Source organism: Podarcis vaucheri (genome assembly GCF_965113315.1).
Source record: "Podarcis vaucheri genome assembly, chromosome: 9".
Classification (NCBI taxonomy): Eukaryota; Metazoa; Chordata; class Lepidosauria; order Squamata; family Lacertidae; genus Podarcis; species Podarcis vaucheri.
This window is the reverse complement of record NC_138767.1, coordinates 51,773,327-51,788,178: the sequence shown is the minus strand read 5'-3', so window position 1 is coordinate 51,788,178 and position 14,852 is coordinate 51,773,327. Positions and strand designations below refer to the sequence as shown.

At 42.5% G+C, this 14,852-nt stretch overlaps 1 protein-coding gene across 2 annotated transcripts in view; it reads right to left on the bottom strand.

Annotated features, from left to right (window-relative positions):
• WWC2 (WW and C2 domain containing 2) overlaps positions 1-14,852 on the bottom strand; it is a 117,118-nt gene that overhangs the window by 56,430 nt on the left and 45,836 nt on the right. For both annotated transcript variants that reach the window (XM_082237189.1, XM_082237190.1), the window contains exons 3-5: positions 5,794-5,997; positions 3,769-3,845; positions 2,541-2,620 (exon numbers count right to left, since the gene is read on the bottom strand). In XM_082237189.1, the coding sequence (XP_082093315.1) occupies positions 2,541-2,620; positions 3,769-3,845; positions 5,794-5,997 (361 nt within the window). The remainder of the gene's footprint in view (positions 1-2,540; positions 2,621-3,768; positions 3,846-5,793; positions 5,998-14,852) is intronic.

The window sequence follows — 14,852 nt, the reverse complement described above, 5'->3', positions numbered from 1 at the left end:
GGACAAATTGTGAAGCTGAGGCTCCAATACTTTGGCCACCTCATGAGAAGAGAAGACTCCCTGGAAAAGACCCTGATGTTGGGAAAGATTGAGGGCACAAGGAGAAGGGGATGACAGAGGACGAGATGGTTGGACAGTGTTCTCGAAGCTACAAACATGAGTCTGACCAAACTGTGGGAGGCAGTGGAAGACAGGAGGGCCTGGCGTGCTCTGGTCCATGGGGTCACGAAGAGTTGGACACGACTAAACGACTAAACAACAACAAAATTGCCTCTGCTCCAGATGTTGCTGGATTACAGCTCTCATCTTCCCTGACCCTTCTCCATGCTGTCTCGGGTTGGTAGTAGTTGGGTTCCAACATCTGGAAGACCACAGGTTTCCCAGCCCTGTCCTAAACCACAGTTTAGATTAACCATAGTTCTGAGTTCAGACCCAACACACTGTGGCTTGTTGAAAATGGAATTGAAATCTTCCCATGCCTTCCTTGTGGCCACTCAGAAGGAAAGGCACTCAAGCCCAAGACTTGCAATGCTAAACAATTAGTTCAGCCAAAGACCACATCAGGATCCAATTTAAACATGCATAACTGCCATGGATAGTGAACATATAGCCCCTAATCTTGTTTGATTTTACTATCTTTACCCAGCTATGGTAAAGAAACCCCAAAACAAGTGAAACTGACTGTGGTTTTGTTGCATGCTGAATGTCTGCTGCTGTGGAGTGTGGTGTCTCACATTTTAAGCTGGAGCTGCCATATCATCACATATATGGCAAAAATGAATAAAATGGCTCTCCAGCACACAAGATATTCTGACCTCCCAAAGTGGCTGTCTGAATTTTTCCAACAAATGTCCATTGTTTGCTTGTGGTATGCTGCTGAAAGTTTCCCAAACATGTTTTAGATTCCTATCAAAATTGCTTGCAAGCAAGTTGCTTTAAAACAATACTTCATTGTTACAGTAATGTAATAAAACCAGCATGTTTGGCTAAGCTTTAATCTTGGGATAGTAGCAGAAGTTTCCAAGCTTTGGATATAGGCCCCCGACCACACAAAAACCCCCTATGTTTTAAGGGATAGCTAAATTATGGTTAAATATGTACCTCTTCATTCCCTCCCAACAACTTTTACTTGTATTCAAAAGTATTACTACTGTAAATTGTGTGCAAACTTTTCTTCTATTCTATTCAGTCTTCCAACATATGGGTGAAATGTGGTATGTCTTTCTAGCACCTTAACTACCACAACACAAAGATATCTAAAGTCTCAACCAGTTGTAAAGTTTAATCAAAAGTTCAGCAACAGACAGACTAGGAATTCTCTGCCTCATTGGTTGCAATCCCAAACATACCTACTAGAAAGTGGTTCAACTTAATTCCAAGTAAACACATTTAAGGGTGTGTTGTAAATTCTAACCCTAAGTTCCTTGAAGACGGTCTATAGCTCAGTGGTAGAACACCTGTTTTGCGTGCAGAAGGCCTCAGCTTCAATCCCTGGCATTTTCAAGTTGGACTGGGAATGTTTCCCATCTCGAATCCTGAAGAACCACTGCTAGTCAGCATGCATAATATTGAGCTAGATAGACCAACAGTCTTACTCAGCATAAGGCAGCTTCTTATGTTCCTATAAATTTAGTACCTATTATAATTATCATTATTTATCATTATTAATTTTATTTTGCCCCGCAGCCTATTTAGACTGCTGCCTTTTCCTTTCCAGAGGAGCGGTGGTCTTCAAGTACAGTGGTACCTAGGTTCTCAAACGGCTTAGTTGACGAACAAATTGGCTCCCAAATGCCAAAAACCAGGAAGTAAGTGTTCCAGTTTTCAAATGTTTTTCAGAAGCTGAATGTCCGATGCGGTTGTCGGCTATTGTTTCTGGGGCACCTGCGCCAATCAGAAGCCGCGCCTTGGTTTTCGAACGTTTCGGAAGTCGAACGGACTTCCGGAACGGATTACGCTTGAGAACCAAGGTATCACTGTAGATACTTGTATTATGCCCATCAACACTTTACACAGCATGGGGAGAATTTGCATTTGGAAATGCAAAAGAAATGCAAAAGAAAAAGGTCCTGAGATCTTTCCAGCTTGCGGCATTTCAAGCTACAGCAGCTTTCTTGTGCTTCAACCTCTTCACTACAGCATGTCTTTCTCCATGACAGGTAAGGATGCGGTAAAAGCCTAATCCCACTTTAGTGGCTGATGAGGCAGGAAAATGAAACACTGCTGCTCTTCTCTCTCTTTTCCAGCTGATTCTTTGCTCTTCTGCATCCCGCAAGTGGCAGATGGAATCATTCAGTGATGCTTTTTAAAGCCTTGAATCAGCTTTGAACCCCCCCTGACTTTTTTGAAGTTAATTTTTCAAAACAAAAACATTTTAAAACAGTGGCTAGGTTCTCCCATTGCCGGTAGGCAATAGATTTATCTCAGCTGTTTTCTTATTCCAAAGCTTCTCTCAGTAAACGGATGCAATGATTCTATTTGATTTGGTCCTAACCAGCGGACTGAATTATTTAAGTCAATTTCAATCATTTCATACTCACTGTTGCAATGTTTCATAGCCTTGCTCCTTATACAGTAATTCTTGCTTCATCTGCAAGAGTTCCCTCTTCAGCTTTTTAACCTTGGATGAAAAACAAATTAGTGAGCCATTTGTTTAAGACAATGGAACACATGGTTTGGATCAGCAATTGGTGTCCCCCCAGGCATTCATTCTTGGTTAGTTGAGGGACTGGACGTTACAACCACATGACACAATACCTCTGGGGGTTGCCTCACATGTCTCTGTGTGTAATGCTTGAATGTTGTGTCCTATCTCTAGACTTGTTAGCCCTTATTAGTTTTGGCACACTATATAAATCCGTTAGCTTCTACAGGAGTAACAGGCAATTTCCACTCTTGGATATGCTAATGCTTACTAATATGGTGTGAAAAAACTGTTCACAAAAGGACTAACTGCTCTGAAAAAGAGTGCAGCATGTGTGTCAGTGTTCAAGATACTCTGCTAGCAGATATAGCTGGTTTCAACACTACCAGCCTTGCCTATCACATATAAATAAGCCCTTGTTAGTATTTGTTGAACACAAAGGAATTCTATCTTCCTCTTGATGTTCCTGAACAAGCAACTAATGCAAGAGACATGCCAGATTAAGACACCTCTTTATTTGGATAGCCTCATTATAGTAATTAAAGTTGAATTTAACATTTACTTGCTTAAGTTAATTTGTCACTGGATGTGTGCGCATGCCACCTGTTCTCATTCAAGAAACATAGCACCTACTGACATAGCTTGGAGAGAGAGAATGAAACAGAGAGTAAACATGCAAGCGGGAGAGGATCCCCAAAGGCCACTTTGTGTGTGTGTGTGTGTGTGTGTGTGTGTGTGTGTCTCTACACTACACTAACTCAGAAACCAAGAAGTTTCCATCTGGAAGTCAATCTACACATGCTACAATATGTACTGCATTTAAAAACAACAACAACTTTATTTTCGTTACAACACACCTCTATAAACCACCAACAAGCATGAACATACCCTAAACCAAGTACAATTCATATTATTGGAACTGCCAAGTCCTATTCGTATTATTAGAACTGCCAATGTCCCCCCCCCCCACACAAATATGTGTTCGTATGTGCATGCCACAAAAAAACCCAGCAAACATTTCATTTGGATATTTGGGGATTTCAGTGCCTGGATGGCAAATGTCTAACAAGAAACACCACAGATGACACACATTTCCCCATAGATCTCAAATTAAGCATTCTTACCCTTAATCTTGTAGTGGAGATTTCCGCCTTCAGAATATCAGGGTCATACTTAGTGCTGGAAGAGGAGCTTGAAAATACTTATTAGGAAAATTTAAAGAAAATGGAAAATATATTTAACCAGCTAAGAAATGGCTCATTGTTTAATTGCATCACATTGCTGCATTACAGCCAAAGCTACAGCACGAGAACAACAAATATTCAAATACATTTTCTTTCTATCAACTGAAGAGCACCATAAAATTATTAGAAGATGATACACGAGTGAAGGTTACACAAATGAACAAGCAACTGGCCTTTTTAGGGGTGTTTAAAACTGGCTCAAGATTAAAATTCATTTTGACACAACCATAATAGGGATGGAGGAAAAATTCATTCACATTGCATTTTAACAGGAAACTACCTAATTTGCACTTCCTGAACCAGGATGCAAAATAAAACAGAACTATCCTTCAGAATTTGCACCTGTCTGAATCTTGCAATGTAGTTTGCCACTCAAAATATGTGTACAAAAATGTACGATATTAAGGGAAATTGCTTGCAAATGGCACATCAAGCAGAATTTCGTTCAAAAATGTGTATGCTAGGAGAAAAGTGCACGAAAATGTACATATACATATAATTTTTGTAGTGACTTTTTATATATATAGCAAACTGATGTGAAAATGGCTGGGAAAATAAGGAACCAAGAGGAATCGAAACTGACAGTTTCATCCATCACTAGTTTGGAGGTGGTTGGAGGATGGATGGCAGCTAACAGATTGTGGTTGAATCCCAACAAGACAGAAGTATTGTTTCTGTGGGACAGAGGACGGGCAGGTGTGGGGAACTCCCTAGTCCTGAATGGGGTAACTGAGCCCCTGAAGGAACAGCTACCCAACCTGGGAGTCATTTTGGACTCACAGCTGTCCATGGAGTCACAAGTTAATTCTGTATCTAGGGCAGCTGTCTACCGGCTCCATTTGGTACGCAGCTGAGACCCTACCTGTCTGCGTACTGTCTCACCAGAGTGGTACATGCGCTGGTTATCTCCCGCTTGGACTACTGCAATGCGCTCTATGTGGGGCTACCTTTGAAGGTGACTCAGAAACTACAACTAATCCAGAATGTGGCAGCTAGATTGGCGAGTGGGAGGAACTGCCAATAACACGGGTCCTGAAAGACCAACATTGGCTCCCAGTACGTTTCCGAGCACAATTCAAAGTGCTGGTGCTAATCTTTAAAGCCCTAAATCACGGGTGTCAAACACAAGGCCCGCGGGCCGAATCCGGCCCGCCAGCCCTCGTCATGTGGCCCGTGTAGCCGCCGCCAGCCGCCAGCCTTCACCTTTTATTCTCACTCTTTTTTTTTTACACAAGAAAGCCGCCTCTTCAGCGCATGCGCAGCAGCCTACAAGCCAGAGAACATCTGCCCTCTAGCGGCGCCGGCCGTTCTACACAGGAAACCTCCACTTGTTTTTATATTGAGCACATGCCATCCTGTGATGTGACAGATCCAACGGCTGCCTGAACCCTTCTCTCCTGTACTGTAAGTCCTACAGATACAACCAGCCCTTTGAGGGTGACCAAACTGCTGGTGCGGCCCCCGATGAATTTGAGTTTGACACCCCTGCCCTAAATGATCTTAGCCCTGTATACCTGAAGAAGCATCTCAAACCCCATCGTTCAGCATGGATATTGAGATACAGCACAAAGGGCCTTCTGGTGGTTCCCACACTGCGAGAAGTAAAGCTACAGGGAACCAGGCAGAGGGCCTTCTTGGTAGTGGCCCTGTGGAATGCCCTCCCATCAGATGTCAAGGAACTTTTAGAAGACAGCTGAAGGCAGCCCTGTACAGGGAAGCTTTTTAAAGTTTAATGTTTTACTATGTTTTCATATATGCTGGAAGCCACCCAGAGTGGCTGGGGCAACCCAGTCAGATGGGCGGGGTACAAATTTACTACTACTACTACTGCTACTACTACTACTACTACTATTACAGCAACAAATGAATGAATAAATACAAATACCGTATTTCTAAGATACGTACAGCTTGTATGAGAACTTGATTTCTCCTTGTAAGCATCATTCAGCCTCACATATTCATCCAAAGCAAGTGCTAGTCTCTGTTCTTTCACATGGTACAGTTCTTTCTGAGTGCTGAGTGCATCTTGTGCTACTGTAAGATAATCTTTCAGCATTTTCTCTTGTTCTTGCCTCCATTGTTTTCTTGGATCTTCTATCTGTGTGGTTTCTGGAGAAATGCAGTTGTAAAAGCTTTTATTTAGTAAAATAAAACTGGTCAATCTTAGCCACATTCAAATTAGTGATGTCCAAAGGACTTGTTTAAAAAGCTTTGTTCTATTACCTTGCTAGTTTTAAGTGACATCTTTACTGAATCACATTTTGAACCTCTGCATTATCTACCCATTTTTCACCAGACCCAAGCAAGACATACATACTCAAGCAATACAATGGGTCAGAGTAGACCCAAAGAAAATAATGAAAGTCAGTTAATTTTGATAGCTCTACCCTGAGAAGGACTAACACTGAATACAACTGATGGATCCAATAACATTTTTGTCCCACAGATATTTGGGTATAAAACATGTTAAGAACTGAGATTACTTCCAAAGTATCTTAGGACTGAAGAAGTTTAAGAGAAAAAGCAATTTTTACATGCAACATGTATGTTATGCTCTATGTTCTTTACTACTTTCAGCCTGCTGTTCTCCTATATAAAAGGCAGAAAAGAATGTTTAAACCTTTAAGGCTAAAGATAAAGATTCAGGTTTTAAGAAGATCTCAGGTCAATGAGTTCAATTTATGTTGATGAAAGATGCTATAGTCTTAAACAGTACTTTACATCTTCAAAGCTCTCTAGGAAAACATTAATCCAAGATACTGATTTAGGTTCAAGTGCTTCTCCTAGCTCTAACGTTAGTTACATATACTTCTCTAAGACACTTTCTCTACTTTTGCCTACTTAAATTATCCAGTGCAAACAGTAACTCCAATGCACCACAATAGACTTTAAACATATGTTTGGTTAGCTTCTGCTGCAGCAGAAGGAGGTCCCTGGTGGTATCAATTGCCAATAATGCTCAATAGTCCTACACATTTAATCTTCCTACTGCTACACTTTGATGTGAATTCAAGAGGCAAGTAAATGAGGAAGTAGCTCTTTTTCAAAAAAAGAAAAAGGAATCAGAATGCTTCCCATGCGCCCCCTTAAACTCAAATACAGTTTATGTAGGTACATTTCTATGGAAAGTTTTGCCAAATATACTCAAAACAAGACTAGAGATAGATAGTATTTGTTTTTACACAAGCATATGGAAGGAAAATAAAAGGTGACAACTTTATATACCGCTGATTTCTCATACGCTTAATAGGATGCTTCTCCCCATCCAAAAAATTTTTTGGCATCTGTTGGTCTCAAGGGACAGTGATGTGAGCCTCCAGGGGTGAAGTCAAACTGCTGTTGTTAGCAGCATCCAAGTGACCTCCCTGGGCTGTGTGCATGGAGGTCCTGGGCTGCTCAGGTGATGACCTCCCTCTCAGCCTTGCTGATCTGCTCCAAAGGAAACCAGAGCAATACATTTGGCACCAACCTGGCTGCAGGAATTGCTGAAAGAAGTCGTACAAGGCACCATCCAACCATCTCAGGGATTCCACTCTGGGTTTCTGTAGGGTTTACTCCTTTGCCTTCTCTTCTCCCAAAGATCTCTCGCAAGGCAATGGAGGTTTAGGATCAGAGTTTTCCTTCTAGATGGGCTACCTCCCCAGGTTGATGAGCCCCATCTGACCCTCACTTCCCTCTACAGCAAACGCAGAAATTGCCTTCTTGACCATTTGACCCACTACTTGTCTCATCCACTCAATCCGGTGCAGCCTGTCTTCACGTGCAGGGAAAGTCCCTAATTCATTGAGGGTTTGAGATCCATTGTATACCGTCACCTGGTTTAGTTGGGTAGTCAAAGCTGTTCCCTGGGGTGTGGCCATTGTCACATGCTGACAGCTTTTAGGAGCTACAGGTGAAAGCTCAGTGCAGGGTGGGGACAAACTACCCCAGAAGGAGCACAATGTGTCTCCCACCAGAGGCATGACCCCTCCCCTAACACCCCATACAAATAATTTTTATATAAAGCAGAGAAGCTGGCAAAAGCCACATGCAGTCAAGGCAAGCAGAAATAAAGAGGTGTTTCCCAAGCAAAGACAGAGCACAGGAGATGTTCCCTCCATTGCCCTTGTCTTCAAAATGCACCTTTTTTTCCTCCCTTCACAGAGAAAGGGGGAGATCATCCCTATGGGCACCAGCATACATCCTTAAATCTCAGAGCCAGGAGCCAGGAGCAAGTCTTTCCCTTGGGCATCATGAGGCAGAAAAAACTCTGGAGAAATTCTAGTTGAGACAGAAAGAGCCTTTTTTCCTACTGCTTTTGTGTGTGCCTTTTTTTTTGGCACACACACTAACCTATGCAAAAATAACAATTATTGGGGTGGTTAAGGGGAAGTGATCATGAAAGCAAACCCAAAGCATCAAATGGGATTTCATAATGATTCTACAATCAAAGAGGATAAAGGCAGTTCTGTTGGGCTTTGGGGGATGAATGTAATGATTGCGGTTGTACTTTAAGAGAGCAGCACTAGTCGTAATGGAAAATAATCTCACAAGAGAGAAAAGCCATATCTGCGAACACATTTCAGGTAATTGCTCAGTAGGTTTAAGTCAGGATTGCTCAATGTGTGGCCCAAACTAAAGGAGTAGCCTGCAGAGTCCTAAAATGTGGCCCACAGCAATGCTGTCCTTGTGACTGTAGGACAAGGACAAAGCTGTTTCAATGCAGGGTGTGCGTTTTTTAGCACTTACAGTCTCACAAATCAAGCAATTTTATTTATTTTCGCCTTTATGAAACCTCATGTGGCCACAATTTTTGTTTCTGAATATGAAAACAAAATCAGTTGTGATCGTCTCAGTCCTGAAAAGCTGGTGATATTGTTTCTGAAACGTTCCAGGTTTAGGAAAAATTAAGATCCTTTCGAATAATGATTTCCAAACCCTAAGTTTTCTAAAGATGGCTTCCACTCTATGGCTGTTACAAGAAATAGCATGAAAAGGTTCACTGTCTGACAAGTGGCAAACGGGTATATAAATTAAGGCTACGTGGGTGAATTTCAGCCTACTGGAGGTTTCACAGGCCATCTATTCCTAACAGCAGGGCAGTGTACTTTTACATCCACGAAGCAGCGGGACAAAAGCCAGTCCTGCTTGCATTAAAGAAAAAGGTTACCTTTCCCCTTCAAGGTAGCAAAGCCAAAGCTGGATACACCACACAGCAAGCATCTGCAGAATATTTGCTGCAACCTTGCTTCCCTCAAATAAAAGCAATTGGAATAAGTCAGACATAATTCAAGCTTGCCTTTGGTAGCAGAGCAGAAGAGAGCAGTACGCATATGCTGTTTCAGAACTGCTGTTACTTGGAACATACTGGGACAAATGATGACAGCAAAATACCATATTTTGCCGTAAAAATAATTTTCAGAGCACCAGTTAAATATGAGCCCATAAATTCGATTCATAAACACCATTTATTCCCAATAAAAACATATTTACTCAGAGAGCATTCTGCATGCAGATATGAAGCTCTGGTCTGCGCTGCAATCTACCTGTATAAATTTCAGTGCAATTGTAATTCCATAACAAAAGAGCATTTCTCTTGACTCTGTCAGGCTTGATTGAAATGTCATACCATGGAATTGATCTCTATTCTTTGAGTTAACTGTCCTTTTGTGTAAGGCATATGGTGTTTCTGGGGATCATGAACATTTGTATTCTTGTTCTTCCATAGTGGAGAACAGCAAGTAATTTCAGGCTAGGTTGTCAATTTCTTGTGCTGAGGGAGGAAAAAAATAACTCAAATCTTTGGACCCATTTGCTCTTCTAAGCTGCTGGCTCAAATAAAAATTTTATGCACTTAAAGAAAGCAGTGAGGGACCAGAGTTTTCTCTTCCTCTGACTAAATAGCTTGTAGACAACACAGTTTCCCATCTTTCTTGAGACAAGCACAACACTGTAATATAAGAGACTGTACCTCTGTTGTCACACATTGTCATATGTACCTTTTGTCGGTATGACTTTGTTGAAAAATTAGGTCCTCTGCCTTACGGTTCCTGAGACTATCAGAAAAGAAACTGAAATACAGTGAATCACGTTTAAATCCTTGGGATGCTTGAAGAAATGAGGAATTTAAAAGCACCCAACTGTCACTGTTCAGCTTCAAGCTGCAAATGGAAAAGCAACTCTGCTACCAGACCTGTGAAATCCAAAACGACATTCTGTAGCCAGGTGGACAGTCCCTTTTCAACAGCCCCAAATGTCGGGAAAGGAATGGTCATCAGAACCATGGTGGGAGGGGAAAGCATTAAATATCCCCTCCGTCCTTGCTGAAGTCCCAATCCTGATCCCCCTACCCCAGCTATAACTTAGGGAGGGAAAACAAATCAAGCTACAGTAGAACCTCTACTTACATCCCGCTCTACTTAGGCCTGTTCCAAGTCACGGTCATGGCAAACCCAGAAGTAAACACTGGGTTTGCCGCGATTCGCCCATGTGCAGAAGCGGCCGCCGCCGTCTGCACATGCACAGAAGTGGGCTGCTGCCCAATGCGCCTGTGCAGAAGCGGGCTGCCGCCAAATGCGCCTGCGCACAATGGCACTTCTACCAGCAACCTGTTTCACCATAAGGACGGGCCTCCGGAATGGATTGTGGTCTTGAGTAGAGGTTCCACTGTAAAGGCAATGCTATTTGGAAAAGGAAAGGGTTAAAGGGACAGAGCAGAATCCTACAGAAGGGACATTGTAATTAATGGGGCTTATTCCCAAGGCAGAGTGTGCAGATTTGCAGAAAGAGCATGCTGCGTTTGAAAAAAACAGTATTTTAGTGCTAACACAACCCAGCCCCCCCCCCCCGTTTGAAGCTGTTCTTTAAGAAAAATGAAATCAAACCCAACTGCCATACATTTAATGTAAAATTAAATAGTCCGTAAAACACCAGGTACTTTTATTTTTCATGGGTTTCCTTTCAAAACATCTACTGAAGAAGCTTTACTTATGTTTCTCCCTACTTAAAGTGTATTACCATCATACAATTGAAATGTCAAATATAAAACAAAACCTAAAAAGCAAAAAGGGGGACTGAACCCCAGTCCAATCAACGTAGATTTAATGCATTAATTGCTAGCGTGATTAACCACCTAATCAACACTTCATAAAGTATGGCATGCTTCCATCAACCCTAAAAATTGGAGCCATGCATCTTTTCTACAACATGTTTTTTGACTGCAAGTCATTAGTGCACAATTCACACTGCGAAGACTAAGTCAACATAATTAAACACCCACTCATGAAACTGGCCAACAATCTGTTACTTACCTTCTTTACCAACAATAGCATGCAAAACTAGAATTTCTAAATTTATCAAGCTTCCTGCTGTATTCTAGTGTTGGCATTGCTAGGTGAGATCCATGGAAGGTAACTTGTTTAACTAAAAATGTTACCATGGGGGGGTCAAGACTTCACCAAGCCTTACCCACTGAATTCCTGCAGATATGTCATTTCTGCTCTACTGGTTAACTGAGTGGTGAAGGTGGCATCTCTTGAAAGCTAGGTGTATACAGGTGTCCTTTCTACAAACTGATTGATCCCAATCAATCCCAATGGGGCGAGTGTATCTGCACCCTATATAAAGGAGTCATTAACCCACAGCTCAATGACAACACGGAAGAAGCTAAGAGAAAGCAGGTCACTTTTGGAGCTCAGACATTTCCATACTAAAGCATTAAATTATCCAAGGTCCATATGTCAAACCCTGAAACAAAGAGGCAATCTGCCAAAACTTCAATCAGAAGCTAGCTGGTGAGCACACTGGTGCTTCTTAAAGCTTCAAAAAGTAGAAGGGAAAGTAATAGTATTATCCTTCTTGACTTCACCATGACTGCATCTTCCCTTCTATCTCAGGCAGTGCACTGATTCCCCATTGCAGTCCCAGGTGCAAAGGACATACAACCATACAACAAAAGGCACAGGACAACAGTGTTGGAATGAAATAAGTCCTTAACTTTCATTCATTGCAGATGTCAGATGGTTTGATGTAGGCATTGGGTATGTATCCTGAAATCAACAAGCCCGTGTGCAGGTTGATGTTTAAACAGAGTTGACCAAGGTAAAGGGTCACCCTGCAACACGCATCACATCTGGGTGACCCACCAAGATCACCATAACAGGGGTGCAACGGTCCCCTGAGCTGGGTTTCTGGACATGAGGCACCCCGTAGCCTCCCTTAAGGGTATACATGACTACAGAGCAGTGGGGAGTACCCCCTGGCCATGTCGGCTAAGGATCCATCCCAATGCCTCTTCTGGCACTCAAAGTTGGTGGGAATGGGCATTGCCTGACATAAATGCTTCCAGGCAAACACTTCCTGTTCCAGTGCTACTTACTGGGATCTCCAATCCCAATCCTGCCAGGACTTGTACAGAAAAGGGCCCAGGAGCAAATAATCCTCTCACTTGCCAGTATACTTCACCAGGTACTTCACCAGGTACTTCTCCAGGTACTAAAGAACAGTCTGTGCCGTTGATTCAGAGCAAGAAACAAAACATTTGTTCGGTCTATAACCTTTGAGAACCTTACAGGGGAACCATTCATAAGCAGCAGGAAGTCAACAACAACAATGGACACAAACGCTTTACAAAAAAACAACAATGGACACAAACATACAAATTGCCATATTGTGATAAACGGTCATGAAGTCTGCATCATAGTGAGAGTCACCAGACATCGGAATTTTTATTTGAAGTTAGTAGATGTTTTAGAAAAATAACCATTTATATGTTGAGATCTCAAGCCGAGGTGTGTGTGTGTGTGTGTGCGCGCGCGCGCGCTATTTAAATCCATCATCTGCCTCCATGCATTTGGCACAGGATGGAAATCCTGCCAGAAACATAAAAGTAGCAACACGGGGGGTGGGGGTGAATAAAACATGTGAACATGTTGCTGAAATGGCCACAAATGATACATCATATTACACAACTCTTTTCAGATCATGATGGGTGAGATGCTTACATAGGTTAGCAGCTTCAGGCTCCTGCAAAATATTTTGACTTGGTTAAACATTAATTCCAACACTGTGGCTTGTGAGAAGTGGAGAGGATTTCTAGCAGCTTACAAGTCAAGCTGTTATAAGAAGGTGTCTTTTCCCAAGACATTTGAGGATAATGCTGTGTTTTTTCTAGTTGTAATTGTACCTGTCCTGTGCAGAAAAAAGAGGATTACCTGTTCTTTCAGCAATCAAACCTAGTGTTAGTCTTTTGAGGGGGAAACTGCACAGATGTTATATGGGCAACAGTACTAGTTTGCTTAGATATATCTTGAGGTTTGGTTCAACTCGTTTTTGTGTGTGTATGACTGTAGCATTAGATTCTGTTTTCTCTTCTCCTGCTTAAGCATCAGAATCCAGACTCAGAACTGAGCCCCAATGAGATCTCCTGTACAGAGGAGGAGGAACAAGGTTCCAGAGAGCCCTCTAGTACAAATGGAGACCTGGGGACTCCATGCTTCATGAAGCTCAGCTAGAGGCCCTTCCCCCATAATAACAGTCTTCCACTATGGGCCTCCAATATGAGGGACCCCACTGTCCCTTATTGGGACCTTGATTCCAGACCTGGGCTTGCTCATCATTCTCTCCAGGACTCCAGAACTAGTGGCAATTCTGCCTGGGCAGAAGTTCCGGTATGGTGACGCAATCCCCAACTAGCAGCCTCAGACCTACCATCCAACTGGACTACTTAGGAGGGAAACACAAACCCCATAGGTGCTCTGGATACTGGCTGTGAGAGGCTCCAGAAAGATGTGAGGCTATAGGTAAAGGTAAAGGGACCCCTGACCATTAGGTCTAGTCGTGACCGACTCTGGGGTTGTGGCGCTCATCTCGTTTTATTGGCCGAGGGAGCCGGCATACAGCTTCCAGGTCATGTGGCCAGCATGACTAAGCTGCTTCTGGCGAACCAGAGCAGCGCACGGAAAGGCCGTTTACCTTCCCACTGGAGTGGTACCTATTTATCTACTTGCACTTTGACGTGCTTTCGAACTGCTAGGTTGGCAAGAGCAGGGACCAAGCAACGGGAGCTCACCCCATCACAGGGATTCGAACCGCCGACCTCTGATCAGCAAGTCCTAGGCTCTGTGGTTTAACTCACAGCGCCACCTGCGTCCCTTATGTGAGGCTATAGGTCCACTTTAAAAAAAGAAAAACAACCACCACCAGTCTCTGCAGTGCTATATTTCCAGAAAAAGAGGTGCCAAAACTCAAAATGAATGCCACCCTTGTTCTCTTATAATGGCAATGGCGCCCACCTGAGAGGTGCTGGAACTGAGTTTTGGCGAATTCTGGTTGTGGGTGGGAAAGCCCTGAGTCTTTGGCTGCTCAGCATTGATGCAACAGAGCAACAACTCCAGGAGGTAGCCCTTCCTTAGTCTTGCATTTCCTTGCTCCATATTTTTTCAGTACAATCTCCTTGCCTGGCTAGAACAGGCCACGTAAGTTCTGATTGTGCAGACACCTTACCAAAGCCCCTCTTGTATATAGTAACTCAACTGTAGAACCAGAAGTTGTGCACAAACAATAACTAATCAATAGTGGGTTGTGACAGTGACTGTGCCACCTCTCTCACAAGTTTCTGAATATATATATTTACCTTACACATATACCCACAATTTCTCTGTCAATAGCCTACATAAAGCTACTATTGGTAGACATGCTGCCCTTATTTTGTACTAGTGTTGTAATTCTGAAATTATGTGAAAAGCCCTGAGGTACCCTTTCAAAAAGAAAATTGCGTACATGAGTTAGGTGAACTTAAATATATTTTGAGCAAGCTAAAGACTAAACTAAACAAGGGATTCTTCTTAACTGTTTTTGCTTTCTGATCCTGAGCCTACAATACAAATTGGGAACTTATCCAAGCAGTGCTACTGATATACAACTTTGATTTATTGAACTGCAACACTGAAACCATACCAAAATGAAAAAAGGAGGTAGTAAATCAA